At 47.3% G+C, this 19,550-nt stretch overlaps 1 protein-coding gene across 1 annotated transcript in view; it reads left to right on the plus strand.

The window, feature by feature from the left end:
- Positions 1 to 12,357, plus strand: part of C8H10orf71 (chromosome 8 C10orf71 homolog) — a 30,738-nt gene extending 18,381 nt beyond the window's left edge. Inside the window, exon 2 of the mRNA XM_075610263.1 lies at positions 5,510 to 12,357. Within this exon, the coding sequence (XP_075466378.1) occupies positions 5,611 to 10,275 (4,665 nt within the window). The 5' untranslated portion in view covers positions 5,510 to 5,610 and the 3' untranslated portion in view covers positions 10,276 to 12,357. The remainder of the gene's footprint in view (positions 1 to 5,509) is intronic.
- The last annotated feature ends 7,193 nt before the right edge of the window (positions 12,358 to 19,550 follow it).

Below are 19,550 nucleotides of genomic sequence, written 5' to 3' on the forward strand. Positions count from 1 at the left end.
CCTCTAACAACTTCCCACCAGGTCCCCACCCCCTCTAACACCTTCCCGCCAGGGTCCCCCCCCTCTAACACCTTCCCGCCAGGGTCCCATCCCCCTCTAACACCTTCCCGCTAGGGTCCCATCCCCCTCTAACACCTTCCCGCTAGGGTCCCATCCCCCTCTAACACCTTCCCGCTAGGGTCCCTCCCCCTCTAACACCTTCCCGCCAGGGTCCCCTCCCACTCTAACACCTTCCCGCCAGGGTCCCATCCCCCTCTAACACCTTCCCGCCAGGGTCCCTTCCCCCTCTAACACCTTCCCGCCAGGGTCCCCCCCCCTCTAACACCTTCCCGCCAGGGTCCCCACCCCCTCTAACACCTTCCCACCAGGTCCCCACCCCCTCTAACACCTTCCCGCCAGGGTCCCATCCCCCTCTAACACCTTCCCACCAGGGTCCCTTCCCCCTCTAACACCTTCCCGCCAGGGTACCCCCCCCCCCTCTAACATCTTCCCACCAGGGTCCCTCCCCCTCTAACAACTTCCCACCAGGTCCCCACCCCCTCTAACACCTTCCCACCAGGGTCCCTCCCCCTCTAACAACTTCCCACCAGGTCCCCACCCCCTCTAACACATTCCCGCCAGGGTCCCATCCCCCTCTAACACCTTCCCACCAGGGTCCCTTCCCCCTCTAACACCTTCCCGCCAGGGTCCCCCCCCCCCTCTAACATCTTCCCACCAGGGTCCCTCCCCCTCTAACAACTTCCCACCAGGTCCCCACCCCCTCTAACACCTTCCCACCAGGGTCCCTCCCCCTCTAACAACTTCCCACCAGGTCCCCACCCCCTCTAACACCTTCCCACCAGGGTCCCTCCCCCTCTAACAACTTCCCACCAGGGTCCCTCCCCCTCTAACACCTTCCCGCCAGGGTCCCTCCCCCTCTAATAACTTCCCACCAGGGTCCCTTGTCCCCTCTAACACTTTTCCACCAGGGTCTCATCCCCCTCTAACACCTTCCCACCAGGGTCTCGTCCCCCTCTAACAACCCAAACATCAACAAACAGGAAGAGACTTATTGTACAGTCCGGAAAGGAAGAGATAGGAACATCCGTCTCCAACCTTAATATAACCTACTACCCCCTCCTCACCCCTCCCTACCCCCTCCTCACCCCTCCCTACCCCTCATCACCCCCTCCCTGCCTCCCCTCACCCCCTCCCTAACCCCTCCTCACCCCTCCCTACCGCTCCTCACCCCTCCCTACCCCTCCTCACCCCCTCCCTAACCCCTCCTCACCCCCTCCCTAACCCCTCCTCACCCCCTCCCTAACCCCTCCCTGCCCCTCATCACCCCCTCCCTGCCTCTCCTCACCCCCTCCCTAACCCCTCCTCACCTCCCTCTCCTCACCCCCTCCCTAACCCCTCCTCACCCTCTCCCTAACCCCTCCTCACCCCTTCCCTAACCCCTCCTCACCCCCTCCCTAACCCATCCTCATCCCCTCTCTAACCCCTCCTCACCCCCTCCCTGCCTCTCCTCACCCCTCCCTACCCCTCATCACCCCCTCACTGCCTCTCCACACCCCCTCCCTAACCCCTCCTCACCCCCTCCCTGCCTCTCCTCACCCCCTCCCTGCCTCTCCTCACCCCCTCCCTGCCTCTCCTCACCCCCTCCCTGCCTCTCCTCACCCCCTCCCTGCCTCTCCTCACCCCCTCCCTACCTCTCCTCACCCCCTCCCTACCTCTCCTCACCCATCCCTCACCCCCTCCCTCACCCCCTCCCTAACCCCCTCCCTACCCCCTCCTCTTCCCCTCCCTAACCCCTCCTCTTGCTTCACTTCCCATGAGAGACCCCAACCTAGAAGATACAAGCAGATGCCCAGCATGAATGGGAAAGGAAAGAATCTCTGCAGACAGCAAAAAACAAACAAACAATCATGACACAGAGGTTCAATACTTTGCGAGAGAAGAACCATGGGTTGTTCAATTAAATGCTGTCATTTTTGTTTGTGTGTGTGTGTGTGTGTGTGTGTGTGTGTGTGTGTGTGTGTGTGTGTGTGTGTGTGTGTGTGTGTGTGTGTGTGTGTGTGTGTGTGTGTATGTGTATGTATGTATCTATGTGTATGTGTGTGTATGTATCTATGTATGTATCTATGTGTATGTATGTGTGTATGTGTATGTATGTGTGTGTGTATGTATCTATGTATGTATCTGTGTGTATGTATGTGTGTATGTGTATGTATGTCTTTATTTATATAGCGCCATTAATGTACATAGCGCATCACAGCAGTAATACACGTGACAATCATATAAATAACAAATAACACAAATAACACACAAAGTGCTTCAGACATAGCGTATAATGTATAACCCTGTTCATTTAATGTAACCATGTATTTGTCATCATAACGCTGTGCCCAGGACATACTTAAAAACGAGAGGTAACTCCCAATGTATTACTCCCTGGTAACACATCTTATAAATAAATCCAATAAAAGTGACACTTGGGGAATGGAGTATTATATGTATGCATATATTTCTGTTATACAATGTCACACTGTGTATGTTAGGTGTGTATGTATATATTTCTGTTATACAATGTCACACTGTGTATGTTAGGTGTGTATGTATATATTTCTGTTATACAATGTCACACTGTGTATGTTAGGTGTGTATGTATATATTTCTGTTATACAATGTCACACTGTGTATGTTAGGTGTGTATGTATATATTTCTGTTATACAATGTCACACTATGTATGTTAGGTGTGTATGTATATATTTCTGTTATACAATGTCACACTATGTATGTTAGGTGTGTATGTATATATTTCTGTTATACAATGTCACACTATGTATGTTAGGTGTGTATGTATATATTTCTGTTATACAATGTCACACACTGTGTATGTTAGGTGTGTATGTATATATTTCTGTTATACAATGTCACACTGTATGTTAGGTGTGTATGTATATATTTCTGTTATACAATGTCACGCTATGTATGTTAGGTGTGTATGTATATATTTCTGTTATACAATGTCACACTGTGTATGTTAGGTGTGTATGTATATATTTATGTTATACAATGTCACACTATGTATGTTAGGTGTGTATGTATATATTTCCGTTATACAATGTCACACTATGTATGTTAGGTGTGTATGTATATATTTCTGTTATACAATGTCACGCTATGTATGTTAGGTGTGTATGTATATATTTCTGTTATACAATGTCACGCTATGTATGTTAGGTGTGTATGTATATATTTCTGTTATACAATGTCACACTATGTATGTTAGGTGTGTATGTATATATTTCTGTTATACAATGTCACGCTATGTATGTTAGGTGTGTATGTATATATTTCTGTTACACAATGTCACGCTATGTATGTTAGGTGTGTATGTATATATTTCTGTTATACATGTCACGCTATGTATGTTAGGTGTGTATGTATATATTTCTGTTATACAATGTCACACTATGTATGTTAGGTGTGTATGTATATATTTCTGTTATACAATGTCCCACTATGTATGTTAGGTGTGTATGTATATATTTCTGTTATACAATGTCACACTATGTATGTTAGGCGTGTATGTATATGTTTATGTTATACAATGTCACACTGTGTATGTTAGGCGTGTATGTATATATTTCTGTTATACAATGTCACACTGTATGTTAGGTGTGTATGTATATATTTCTGTTATACAATGTCACACTATGTATGTTAGGTGTGTATGTATATAGCTATGTTATACAATGTCACACTGTGTATGTTAGGCGTGTATGTATATATTTCTGTTATACAATGTCACACTGTGTATGTTAGGTGTGTATGTATATATTTCTGTTATACAATGTCACACTGTGTATGTTAGGTGTGTATGTATATATTTCTGTTATACAATGTCACACTGTGTATGTTAGGTGTGTATGTATATATTTCTGTTATACAATGTCACACTATGTATGTTAGGTGTGTATGTATATATTTATGTTATACAATGTCACACACTGTGTATGTTAGGTGTGTATGTATATATTTATGTTATACAATGTCACACTGTGTATGTTAGGTGTGTATGTATATATTTCTGTTACACAATGTCACGCTATGTATGTTAGGTGTGTATGTATATATTTCTGTTATACAATGTCACACTATGTATGTTAGGTGTGTATGTATATATTTCTGTTATACAATGTCACACTATGTATGTTAGGTGTGTATGTATATATTTCTGTTATACAATGTCACACTATGTATGTTAGGCGTGTATGTATATGTTTATGTTATACAATGTCACACTGTGTATGTTAGGCGTGTATGTATATATTTCTGTTATACAATGTCACACTGTATGTTAGGTGTGTATGTATATATTTCTGTTATACAATGTCACACTATGTATGTTAGGCGTGTATGTATATGTTTATGTTATACAATGTCACACTGTGTATGTTAGGCGTGTATGTATATATTTCTGTTATACAATGTCACACTATGTATGTTAGGTGTGTATGTATATAGCTATGTTATACAATGTCACACTGTGTATGTTAGGCGTGTATGTATATATTTCTGTTATACAATGTCACACTATGTATGTTAGGTGTGTATGTATATATTTCTGTTATACAATGTCACACTGTGTATGTTAGGTGTGTATGTATATATTTCTGTTATACAATGTCACACTGTATGTTAGGTGTGTATGTATATATTTCTGTTATACAATGTCACACTGTGTATGTTAGGTGTGTATGTATATGTATATGTTTATGTTATACAATGTCACACTGTGTATGTTAGGTGTGTATGTATATATTTCTGTTATACAATGTCACACTATGTATGTTAGGTGTGTATGTATATAGCTATGTTATACAATGTCACACTGTGTATGTTAGGTGTGTATGTATATATTTCTGTTATACAATGTCACACACTGTGTATGTTAGGTGTGTATGTATATATTTCTGTTATACAATGTCACACTATGTATGTTAGGTGTGTATGTATATATTTCTGTTATACAATGTCACACTATGTATGTTAGGTATGTATGTATATATTTATGTTATACAATGTCACACACTGTGTATGTTAGGTGTGTATGTATATATTTCTGTTATACAATGTCACACTGTGTATGTTAGCTGTGTATGTATATATTTCTGTTATACAATGTCACACTATGTATGTTAGGTGTGTATGTATATATTTATGTTATACAATGTCACACTGTGTATGTTAGGTGTGTATGTATATATTTCTGTTATACAATGTCACACTATGTATGTTAGGTGTGTATGTATATATTTCTGTTATACATGTCACACACTGTGTATGTTAGGTGTGTATGTATATATTTCTGTTATACAATGTCACACTGTATGTTAGGTGTGTATGTATATATTTCTGTTATACAATGTCACACTATGTATGTTAGGTGTGTATGTATATATTTATGTTATACAATGTCACACTGTGTATGTTAATTTGTGTCTTTTTTCCCCACCATAGGACTCTGGTCCATTGTATCTCTGACAAGTCCTTGACACCATCGCCAATCTTTCCCCATCACACGCTCATAGAACCCCTTGGGAAGGGTGTCACCTGGGGACATGCTTCGTTACAAGAAGCACAAGAGGCTGACAGATGGACTGGGCGCGAATGGCGTGGGCGTCATGGACGATACAGACCGGGAAGTGAGCAGTTTTACGGACAGAGCTTTTCGGAGCTTGAGCGTTGCCGAAGAGGAACAATTCAATGACCATGCTCGCCTGCCCTCCCCCATCAGAGGGATGCCACCTTCCACCAAGTACCACCTGGGAATCTTTCACCTCTCCGTCAGGAAGACCAAGCCCCTGGCGCAGTTACCCACGCTTCCCGGGCAGCAGGGCAAGTGGGCACCAACATTACAGCTTCTGCCCAACTGTGTAAGGGAAGGGGTGATCGATGGCAAGACCAACATAATTAAGGTGACCGCCCCTGAGCCGAAATGCTACGGACAGCGCTCCAAGGTATCATCTCTGATAAAGACTTTTGATAACATCGAAAACGAGCAGCCGCATGGGTCACCCTTCCAGTCCCGGCTGCCCATCCCCAAATGCTCGCAGAATGGAAAGCTTAGTGCAGAAGGAGGAGCCCCCTATGATATCACCCAACAAATTTGCACCACAAATGAACTGCCAGACTCCACTAGCAAGGGGGGTGTAGGGTCCCACGACAACCGCAGCATACACAGACGCACAGCCAGGGACGTGTTCATGGAGTCCCATGCCGACTCATGTTCTGTGCTCTCAGAGTCTCCATGCTCATTGGGGTCCCCGCTCCTCGACCCCCCAAAAAAGGCCATGAAGCAGAAGGAGCCCACCAGGAGGTCCAACTTCCTGCACAGCGAGAACAGTGCCTTCAAGACATGGGGCGACCTCAACAAGAGGGAAAATGGAGGTGATGAAAGTGAGAGCTCGCTCCCTGGAACGCCTCCTGCTCTGGGATCTGCAGCCTCCTGCTCACCCCCAGTGCCACGGGTGATATCCGGGATACGGGCCCGGGAGACCGGACTAGATGTTGGTTGGCACTCTCCCGCATCCACAGCGTCCAGTAGCCATGAAGCTGTTCAAAATTTAAGGTCTGTGCCCCCATTACCAAGCAAAAGGGCACCAGTTGGAAAGCAAAGCAAAGAATATGCCCAGAGGATAGGAGCACAGAGGCTTCCACTGTACACCAGGATCCAAGAGGAGGAGATGCAGGTAGATGTGGGATCTCCATCATCATCCAAAGAGCACTTCAACTGGAATAGGGACCCTAGAGACATGAGCATATCTAAGCCACCAGCAGAATGTAAACAGGAGCCAATCACAAGTCAGAGTACAGAACTAGTGTCTAATGAACCCTACTCGACTACTAAAAGAAATGAGGAGGTCCAGGCTAGGGCAGTTCCCCTACCACAGGCCAAGAGGCCGGGGGGGATGGACAAAGGACATGAGCTCATAGTGGCTGCTGAAGTTCCATCATCCTTTAGTACAAAAAAGACTGTGATACAGCAAGTGGAAAAGGATTCAGCTGGGCATGTGGGGTCACTTTGTTTATCAGAGCAGAGGCACAAGGTTAGAAAGATGCCAAGAGAAAGCACTACAGAGCCTCCCCCCTTTACTTCTGGATCAGTACCTCCAAACTCTCACCCCAAGCCCCACGGCGAAAGCCATGTTCCTCCGTGGAGGAGAACAAAGGTCACTCAAAGAATAGAGCCAGGTGAAAAGTTGCTTGTTGCTACATCTCCGCTCCATGAGAACATACTGGCAAATAAAGAGGACCTCCCGCCCGCAAAGCCCACCAGCCCTTCTTTTAACATCATCGAGCTTCTGACTCCAGTTATAAGGAGGAAAAACATACAGGAGGCCCTGGACGAAATGCCCATGATGATTACCCCGCCAGCAGCTGAGCCCTTAACCACAAAAGAGCAGGAATCAAGGGAAGTGAGTCTGTACAGGAACAGGGATGATTATAAGTCCAAAGCGACGAGTCTGTTGTTCAACCTGAAGGACGTGCGGAAACGAATGAAGAGCACGTACAGTCCGGCCACATCAGGGAGAAATGGAAAGAATCAGGCAGGGGACAGCCGGATACAGGAGGATGGGAACCTCAGTGCGGCTGTGTTAAATTTCCAGAAATGGGCCACAGAGAGGGAAAACACAACCCAAACCGCCTCGATGCAGAACCCAAGAGGGATGGAAAAGGACAACAAGACAGACTTCCTTGGGAAATCAGCTGATAACTACCTAACTCTGAGTTCCCCACAGCAGGTGATGGAGAGTTTAGTCTATGAGAATGGAGATGAGAATAGAGGCAGCATTCAGGAAGAGATTCACAGAGAGATAAATATCCCTGAAGAACGTATTGTGTCTGCCAGGGTCAATCACCTTGAACAGCATATCAGGAAGGGTGCAGACTATCCCTCATTGAACATCTATCACAGGGAGGACACCGACCCGAATGTAGAACTCACAGGAAAGAACCACCTTGACCCAGTTTTGGTCCAAAGGATAGCAGAACCTCTTCAGCCTGAAGAGAATACCATAGAAGAGTCGACTGCAAATGGTAGTTGGGGAGAAGCTAAAGAGCTTGCACCCATGGATGGAAACATTGTACTAGAGTACAACAAAGAAAGACACATAGAAGATGCTCCAGTTTGCCAAGAAGAGTCTTACCCCTCCCAGGAGTTAGAGAGGCACAGAAGCAGTGAAAGTGAGGAAGATGGAAAGAGAGAGCAAAGCGGAAATGTAGCAAAAGATGAGCTGCAGTATTACGCTGTAAGCAGCTGCGGCATGGAGGGGAACAGGGAGAGCGCTGATTCTGAGACAGAGAGTGAGAGGAAGGGAGGAGAGAGTGAGAGGAAGGGAGGAGAGAGTGAGAGGAAGGGAGGAGAGAATGAGAGGAAGGGAGAAGAGAATGAGAGGAAGGGAGAAGAGAATGAGAGTAAGGGAGAAGAGAAGGAGAGTAAGGGAGAAGAGAAGGAGACGCTGGCAAGTGAGGAACAGAACAAGGAAATTGTGTGTAACGAGGAGCTTCAAATAACAGCGTCCATCCCATCATTCAAACCAAACCTGTTTCGTATTAAAGACAACACGATTAGGTACTCTCCGGTCACTAGGTCAGTAAGGCCGCCTCTTCTTCGAAGTCTTTCAGAAGACTCACTGGTTTGCAGGAAGGAAGAAGTGATCTGTCGTTCGAAGGATAGGGCGGAGGTGAAGGAAGCGCGGTCTATAGCAAGAGAGAGCGAGAACGTAAATGCCGACAGTGGAAGAACAATCCGTGAGCTGCTGAGTAGGCGCCCTGCATCAGAGACCCTAAAACGAGGAGACACAGAGTGTAACCTTGAGAAGAAGCAGAGGGAGGAAGCAGAGAACCTGGAGCTCTGGAAAAAGCTCTGTTCCCTTAATGCAAACTGGAGGAACACAGAGAAGGACAAGATCGAGACGGCCAAAACAGAGGCCAGCTGCAACGACACAAGTTCCCCCGGCCTGGAGGGTCCTTTCTTCCATCCGGTTGAGACCTGTGTCTCAGAGGTCACAGGTCCTTCACCAGAGTGTAACACTTTGCTGGCGCAGAACATTAGCGAATCCCAGGAGGATATGATGAATGGAGAGTGTGTCAGTTCTCCTCTCCTAACTGCTGAGAGCACACTGTATTCTCCACTCGACAGCAGCCCACTACCATTTGAGGACGCTGTGGCATTTTCTGAAGAAACCGCCTGTTCCACCATTACCAGTCCCATGTCGGAGAGTCTCACCTGCTCTATGGTGACCAGTCCCATGTCCATGAACACGCAGAGCTCTGGCTTCACCACGGCGTTCTCTGGGTTAGAGGATCTTCCAAGTCCAACTTCAGCAGGTGCAACCTCCAGGAATGGAGCATTTCCCTTCCCAACCCCTGAGAAATCTGTCTTTGCTCTCCCAGGGAGCATGGAGTTTCAAACCACAGAGTTAACCGGGCACCCTCGAGAGAGAGCTCCAGCCGTGGACTTGAAGATGATGCACGCTGGAAAACCTCCAGCAGTGCCACCCAAGACTGAGAAAGCGCTGAGACGTGCGAAGCGCCTGACTAAGAAACGCAGGAAAACAGACGGGCCTCTAAAGATGCATGATGGCGAAATCCATGAGCCGGAGCTTATCCTAGATGTCCCGTCCCCTGGAAATGTCACCCCGACCTTAATGATGCCACCAGCACACTTCAAAGTGGTATCCTGCCCACCTAGGCAAGAGGGATCCCTCTCTGCCTCTTCCACCCCGTCCTTCCCTGTCACCCAACGTAAACTCCTTCAGGACCCAGACTCTGGGCAGTACTTTGTGGTGGACATTCCAGTTCACTTCCGGGTCAAAACCTTTTACGATCCAGAAACGGGGAAATACCTGCAGGTGTCCCTGCCTCCGTCGGAGAGGGAGACGCAAACACTGGATGAGCCGAACAGCCCATTTTTGTTGTACCCAGGGCTCGCCCCATTGCCCGCCTCATCCATAACCTCATTGAAGGATTCCTCACAGCTCTCAGCTCATGGAGGTCTGGACAAGGGGGAGAGGATGGAATCCTGGGGCGAGAGAGAAGAGGAAGAGGAGGATGGCAACTTCTCAAGGGGCCATCGGTACATTGAGTCTGCGTTTGATTCCCGTGACCAGAGCATGGCAGGGACCCCACAGAGCATGGACAGAACCCCAAGCAGGTCCAAGAGTCCAGACATTATTTTGATGAAGGATCTGGATGATTTTGCAGTGGAAGGGATTTCCTGAGTGTTACATCGTGGCTAGAAAGGAGCCAGTGGCGGGTTACAAACATGGCTAAATCCTGGGACACGCACACAGACTCACACATGGGGGCAGGACACAAAGCACTTTTATCATCTTGTCACACTGTTTAGCCACTTTGTGCCAGCGTGGCGCCATCTGGTCCTGCAACCTTTTGTTGATATTAAGTACTTGAATATTGATAAGGGCATACATATACTGCACATGCAAGTGATAGTACTGCAGCAAAGAGAGTATAACCGCTGAGGTGGGTCACACTGCAGTGGGAAGGGGGGCGGCAGATTCAGCACAAAGGTTTTGTATTTAGTTCCTGACAGGACAAGGAGCAGATGCCTCAGTGGGAGCGTCTCCCGACAATTACTACCAGCAGGACCTCACAATACAGGACAGTGCAGCAGCAAAGTGTGCTATACGCAGGGAACCCTGCCTGCGGGGCATCGGGAACCCTGCTTGCGGGGCATCTGGAACCCTGCCTGCGGGGCATCTGGAACCCTGCCTGCGGGGCATCTGGAACCCTGCCTGCGGGGCACCGGGAACCCTGCCTGCGGGGCATCTGGAACCCTGCCTGCGGGGCATCTGGAACCCTGCCTGCGGGGCATCTGGAACCCTGCCTGCGGGGCATCTGGAACCCTGCCTGCGGTGCATCGAGAACCAGGCGGACCTGTCTGTGCCCCAGAAGCTCATTTATCACGTTAATGCTGCTTAGTTTTCATTCATGTTTGTACAGGAAACACATTTGCTGCACAGGTGGAAGTTGTGTTAGTCTGACAAAAAAAGCTTCAATCTGAATCAAAAGTATCAGTATCAGTTTGTGACAGCGGCTTTTTCTGGCTCTTTAGTAACTGGCATAGAACATACATGCACACACACACACACACACACACACACACACACACACACACACACACACACACACACACACACACACACACACACACACACACACACACACACACACACACACTGATACACACACACACACTGATACACACACTGATACACACACACACTGATACACACACTGATACACACACTGATACACACCCACACACTGATACACACACTGATACACACACACACTGATACACACACACACTGATAGACACACTGATACACACACACTGATACACACACACACTGATACACACACACACACTGATACACACCTCTGCAGCTCCCCCTGGCTGTGACGCAGTGCTCTGCAGCTCCCCCTGGCTGTGACGCAGTGCTCTGCAGCTCCCTCTGGCTGTGACGCAGTGCTCTGCAGCTCCCCCTGGCTGTGACGCAATGCTCTGCAGCTCCCCCTGGCTGTGACGCAGTGCTCTGCAGCTCCCCCTGGCTGTGACGCAGTGCTCTGCAGCTCCCCCTGGCTGTGACGCAGTGCTCTGCAGCTCCCCCTGGCTGTGACGCAATGCTCTGCAGCTCCCCCTGGGTGTGACGCAATGCTCTGCAGCTCCCTCTGGCTGTGACGCAGTGCTCTGCAGCTCCCCCTGGGTGTGACGCAATGCTCTGCAGCTCCCCCTGGCTGTGACGCAGTGCTCTGCAGCTCCCCCTGGCTGTGACGCAGTGCTCTGCAGCTCCCCCTGGCTGTGACGTAGTGCTCTGCAGCTCCCCCTGGGTGTGACGCAATGCTCTGCAGCTCCCCCTGGCTGTAACGTAGTGCTCTGCAGCTCCCCCTGGGTGTGACGCAATGCTCTGCAGCTCCCCCTGGCTGTGACGCAGTGCTCTGCAGCTCCCCCTGGCTGTGACGCAGTGCTCTGCAGCTCCCCCTGGCTGTGACGCAGTGCTCTGCAGCTCCCCCTGGCTGTGACGCAGTGCTCTGCAGCTCCCCCTGGCTGTGACGCAGTGCTCTGCAGCTCCCCCTGGCTGTGACACAGTGCTCTGCAGCTCTCCCTGGCTGTGACGCAATGCTCTGCAGCTCCCCCTGGCTGTGACGCAGTGCTCTGCAGCTCCCCCAGACTCCCGCAGTGATGAATGAATATTACACTATCGCTCTCTCTATATATTATATATTAGCCATGGCACGGCGCACAAATGGGTTAACACAAAGACAGAAACAGGAGGTATGAGGGGGGGGGCAGGAGGTATGAGGGGGGGCAGGAGGTATGAGGGGGGGCAGGAGGTATGAGGGGGGGCAGGAGGTATGAGGGGGGGCAGGAGGTATGAGGGGGAGGCAGGACGTATGAGAGGGGGGGAGGCAGGTGGTATGAGAGAGGTGAGGCAGGAGGTATGAGAGGGGGGGGCAGGACGTATGAGAGGGGGAGGCAGGAGGTATGAGAGGGGACAGGAAGTATGAGAGGGGGGAAGGAGGTATGAGAGGGGGGAGGCAGGAGGTATGAGAGTGGGGGTAGGAGGTCTTAGGGGGCAGGAGGTATGAGGGGGGGTAGGAGGTATGAGAGGGGGGACAGGAAGTAGGAGAGGGGGACAGGAAGTATGAGAGGGGGGACAGGAGGTATGAGAGGGGGAAGGAGGTATGAAAGGGGGGGAAGGAGGTATGATAGGGGGGACAGGAAGTATGAGAGGGGGGACAGGAAGTATGAGAGGGGGGACAGGTGGTATGAGGGGGGGACAGGAAGTATGAGAGGGGGGACAGGTGGTATGACGGGGGGACAGGAAGTATGAGAGGGGGGACAGGAAGTATGAGAGGGGGGAAGGAGGTATGAAAGGGGGGGAAGGAGGTATGATGGGGGACAGGAAGTATGAGGCAGGGACAGGAAGTATGAGGGGGGGACAGGAAGTATGAGAGGGGGGGGCAGGAAGTATGAGAGGGGGGAAGGAGGTATGAAAGGGGGGGAAGGAGGTATGATAGGGGGGCAGGAAGAATGAGAGGGGGGACAGGAAGTATGAGAGGGGGGACAGGTGGTATGAGAGGGGGGACAGGAAGTTTGAGAGTGGGGGACAGGAAGTATGAGAGGGGGACAGGAAGTATGAGAGGGGGGACAGGAAGTATGAGAGGGGGGGACAGAGGAGTGAGGGAGTGAAAATGTTGCACCCAATGAGCGTTAATTAACCCTTTCAGTGAGCGGTGCTCGCCCCTCTGGCAGAGAGAGAGTTAAGATACACATATACACACACACCTACCTACACATATATACATACACATATATACACTACACACACACCTACATACATACATACACATATATATACATACACATATACACACTACACACAGACACACACATTCATATGCACACCTAGACACATATACACACACATACCATATACTGTGTATATATATATATATATATATATATATATATATATATATATATATATATATATATATATATATGACACAGACACACATACATATACCCACACACATACATACACATACTGTATATACACACATACATAGATACACACACATACATTTATGCACACACAGACACACATACATACATATACTCACATACACATACTATATATACACACATACATAATATACCCATATACATACACATACTGTATACACACACATACATACGCATACTGTATATACACTCGTACACACAGAGACATACATATACACACAGAGACATACATATACACACATACATACATACATACATACACACACATACATATACACACCTAGATACACATACCGTATATATATGTGTGTGTGTGTGTGTGTGTGTGTGTGTGTGTGTGTGTGTGTGTGTGTGTGTGTGTGTGTGTGTGTGTGTGTGTGTGTGTGTGTGTGTATATATATATATATATATATATATATATATATATATATATATATATATATATATAGACACACATACATACATATACTCACATACACATACTATATATACACACATACGTACACATACTGTATGCATACACATACTGTATATACACTCATACATATATACCCACACACACACACGTACATATACCCACACACCCATACATACATATACCCACATATACATACATACATATACCCACACTCACACACATACATATACCCACACTCACACACATACATATACCCACATACATACACACACACACATACATACATATACCCACACTCACACACATACATATACCCACACACACATACATATACCCACACTCACACATATACCCACACTCACACACATACATATACCCACATACACACACACACACACACACACACACATACATATACCCACACTCACACACATACATATACCCACATACATACACACACACATACATACATATACCCACACACACACATACACACACACATACATATACCCACACTCACACACATACATATACCCACATACATACACACACACATACATACATATACCCACACACGCACACACACTCACACACATACATATACCCACACTCACACACACACATACATACATACATATCCCCACATACATACACACACACATACATACATATACCCACACACGCACACACACTCACACACATACATATACCCACACTCACACACACATACATACATACACCCACATACATACACACACATACATACATATACACACACACTCACTCACACATACACACACACATAAGGCTAGAGTTTAGCGCCCCCTGACCTGGGAGGAGGACGTGTGTTACTGTCCCTGGGACCCTGCACCCCCAGCCCAGCGGCGCGCCCCCGTGGTGGCTGCACGACCCCCTGTGCCGGTTATACCCGGGGTCGGACACGGAGAAGTGAGTCTGAGGAAGATTTCCTTCATTTTCTTGATGATGATGTAAAAAATAAAGTGTCTTTGGCGCTGCCTACATTAACCCCTTCAGTGCTGGAGGGGTCAGTGATTGCAAGGAAAACTATTGTCATTGCAAGTGTTTCTTTCCATGGCAGCAACATGTTCAGTGGCGCAGCACAATACAGGGTGAGGGGGGGGGGGTACTGAACATGCAGCTGCAGATTATAGTGGGGGGACCAATTCTGGGAGTATATATTTGTAAATGACATCTCACTAGCTCACTGCACCTTTAATACAATACCTATACCCTCCCTGCTTCAGCACAGGGTCCTGGAACAAGAAGCTGACAATCTAAAAGGGAGCGTTACTTTGTGGGTTGTGATATCGATGTCAGTATCCTACTGACAGTGTATCAATCAGTGTGACAGTGTGACAGTGTATCAGTGTGACAGTGTGACAGTATATCAGTGTGACAGTGTATCAGTGTGACAGTGTATCAGTGTGACAGTGTATCAGTGTGACAGTGTATCAGTGTATCAGTGTGACAGTGCATCAGTGCGACAGTGTATCAGTGCGACAGTGTATCAGTGCCTCAGTGTATCAGTGTGACAGTGTGACAGTGTATCAGTGTGACAGTGTATCAGTGTATCAGTGTGACAGTATATCAGTGTGACAGTGCATCAGTGTGACAGTGCATCAGTGCGACAGTGCATCAGTGCGACAGTGTATCAGTGCGACAGTGTGACAGTTTATCAGTGTGACAGTGTATCAGTTTGACAGTGTATCAGTGTATCAGTGTGACAGTGTATCAGTGTGACAGTGTATCAGTGTGACAGTGTATCAGTATATCAGTGTGACAGTATATCAGTGTGACAGTGTATTAGTGTATCAGTGTGACAGTGTGACAGTGTGATAGTGTATCAGTGTATCAGTGTATCAGTGTATCAGTATATCAGTATATCAGTATATCAGTATATCAGTGTGACAGTGTGACAGTGTGACAGTGTGACAGTGTGACAGTGTGACAGTGTGACAGTGTGACAGTGTGACAGTGTGACAGTGTGACAGTGCGACAGTGCGACAGTGCGTCAGTGTGACAGTGCGACAGTGTGACAGTGTGTCAGTGTGACAGTGTATCAGTGTATCAGTGTGACAGTGTGACAGTGTATCAGTGTGACAGTGCATCAGTGTGACAGTGCATCAGTGTGACAGTGTACCAGTGTGACAGTGTATCAGTGTGACAGTGTGACAGTGTATCAGTATATCAGTGTGACAGTATATCAGTGTGACAGTGTATTAGTGTGATAGTGTGACAGTGTGATAGTGTATCAGTGTATCAGTATATCAGTGTGACAGTGTATTAGTGTATCAGTGTGACAGTGTATTAGTGTATCAGTGTGACAGTGTGACAGTGTATCAGTGTGACAGTGTATTAGTGTATCAGTGTGACAGTGTGACAGTGTGGCAGTGTGATATCCATGTCAGTATCCGACTCTTTCTGATCTGGTTACTCACAGACATGAATCTAAAGGGGAGAAATACTACGTGTGTACAAGGGGGAACAGCAACGTGACGGCAAGGCACCAGTGACCTGTCTTCTGGCGCTGAGGGGGTTAAAAGAACATTGTCATCTTAACCCCTTCGTTGCTGTCAGGCTGCAATCATGTCATGGAACTACAAGGAAGGAAGGGGGGGTTTGAAGGTGCCAGTGTGACAGTGTAACAGTGTGACAGTGTGACAGTGTGACAGTGTATCAGTGTGACAGTGTGACAGTGTATCAGTGTGACAGTGTGACAGTGTATCAGTGTGACAGTGTGACAGTGTATCAGTGTGACAGTGTATCAGTGTGACAGTGTGACAGTGTATCAGTGTGACAGTGTGACAGTGTGACAGTGTGTCAGTGTGACAGTGTGACAGTGTATCAGTGTGACAGTGTATCAGTGTGACAGTGTATCAGTGTGACAGTGTATCAGTGTGACAGTGTGACAGTGTATCAGTGTGACAGTGTATCAGTGTATCAGTGTGACAGTGTATCAGTGTGACAGTGTATCAGTGTGACAGTATGACAGTGTATCAGTGTGACAGTGTGACTGTGTATCAGTGTGACAGTGTATCAGTGTGACAGCGTATCAGTGTGACAGTGTGACAGTGTGACTGTGTATCAGTGTGACAGTGTATCAGTGTAAAAGTGTGATAATGTAACCATGTGACAGTGTGTCAGTGTGACAGTGTAACAGTGTCAGTGTGACAGTGTAATAGTGTGTCAGTGTGACAGTGTAATAGTGTGTCAGTGTGACAGTGTAATAGTGTGACAGTGTGACAGTGTGTCAGTGTGACAGTGTGTCAGTGTGACAGTGTGTCAGTGTGACAGTGCAACAGTATATCAGTGTGTCAGTGTGACAGTGTGATAGTGTAATAGTGTGACAGTGTGTCAGGGTGACAGTGTGACAGTGTGACAGTGTGTCAGTGTGACAGTGTGTCAGGGTGACAGTGTAGGCTGGGGCCAGAGAAGGGGTAGCAGGGCTGGACCGCGCTGCCGCTGAGGCTCGCCTGCTGAAATCTGCGCAATTTCATGCCCATGCAGGCGAGCCAGCGGCCGCGATCGGAGGCGGGGGGAGACTGAGGGAGGCGGGGCAGTGACGTCACTGGGCCAATCGCCCGCGACGCACCGACGTCAACGTCACGGCGCCGACGTCACGGCGCCGGGACGTTGACGCTGCTCCGCGCTGATTGGATGTTTTTTTGACGCTGCTCCGCGCTGATTGGATGTTTTTTTGACGCTGCTCTGCACTGATTGGATGTTTTCAGCCGACAGCGCTCTGAAAAACAGCTTGGCTGTCGGCTGAAAAATCCAGCGCCTCAGCACGCCTGCGGACGCTCGCGTGAGCCCCCTCTCAAGGCATCCTCATTGAGGATGCAGGGGCTCAGCGCGGCCTGTCCTTCTATGGACTCGGCCTAACAGTGTGTCAGGGTGAGTGTGACTGTGTCAGTGTATCAGTGTGTCAGGGTGAGTGTGACAGTGTGTCAGGGTGACAAGTATATCAGGGTGACAGTGTAACAGTGTGTCAGTGTGTCAGGGTGAATGTGACTGTGTCAGTGTATCAGTGTAACAGTGTGTCAGGGTAAGTGTGACAGTGTGTCACTGTATCAGTGTGACAGTGTGTCAGGGTGACAGCGTGACAGTGTGTCGGGGTGACAGTGTGTCAGGGTGACAGTGTGTCACTGTATCAGTGTGAGTGTGTCAGGGTGTCAGTGTAACGTGAGCACAGTGACCATAGAAAGGTTTTATATAACACAGTTTAACCCCGTCATTGCCGGTGAGTTCGTTAGGAATTACACACACAGGAAAAGCTGCAGGAATTATGTGAAGGATTCTGCTCCTTTATATGTTCTGAAACGCTCATGTATGTATACACATATTCACACAAACCCACGTACATGTATGTATACACATATTCACACAAACCCACGTACATGTATGTATACACATATTCACACAAACCCATGTACACGTACATGTATGTATACACATATTCACACAAACCCACGTACATGTATGTATACACATATTCACACGTGACCACATACACGTACATGTATGTATACACATATTCACACGTGCCTACATACTCGTACATGTATGTATACACATTCACACAAACCCACATACACGTACATGTATGTATACACATATTCACACCTGCCTACATACTCGTACATGTATGTATACACATATTCACACAAACCCACATACATGTACATGCATGTATACACATATTCACACGTGACAACATACACGTACATGTATGTATGCACATATTCACACGTGCCTACATACACGTACATGTATGTATACACATATGCACACGTGCCAACATACTCGTACATGTATGTATACAGTACACATATTCACACGTGCCTACATACACGTACATGTATGTATACACATATTCACATGTGCCCACATACACATACATGTATGTATACACATATTCACACGTGCCTACATACTCGTACATGTATGTATACACATATTCACACCTGCCTACATACTCATACATGTATGTATACACATATTCACACGTGACCACATACACGTACATGTATGTATACACATATTCACACCTGCCTACATACACGTACATGTATGTATACACATATTCACACCTGCCTACATACTCGTACATGTATGTATACACATATTCACACAAACCCACATACACGTACATGTATACACATATTCACACCTGCCTACATACTCGTACATGTATGTATACACATTCACACGTGCCCACATACACGTACATGTATGTATACACATATTCACATGTGCCTACATACTCGTACATTTATGTATACACATATTCACACGTGCCTACATACTCGTACATGTATGTATACACATTCACACAAACCCACATACACGTACATGTATGTATACACATATTCACACCTGCCTACATACTCGTACATATATGTATACACATATTCACACGTGCCTAAATACTCGTACATGTATGTATACACTTATTCACACAAACCCACATACACGTACATGTAAGTATGCACATATTCACACGT

This window comes from Ascaphus truei, chromosome 8 (assembly GCF_040206685.1).
Source record: "Ascaphus truei isolate aAscTru1 chromosome 8, aAscTru1.hap1, whole genome shotgun sequence".
In the NCBI taxonomy this organism is placed as follows: domain Eukaryota; kingdom Metazoa; phylum Chordata; class Amphibia; order Anura; family Ascaphidae; genus Ascaphus; species Ascaphus truei.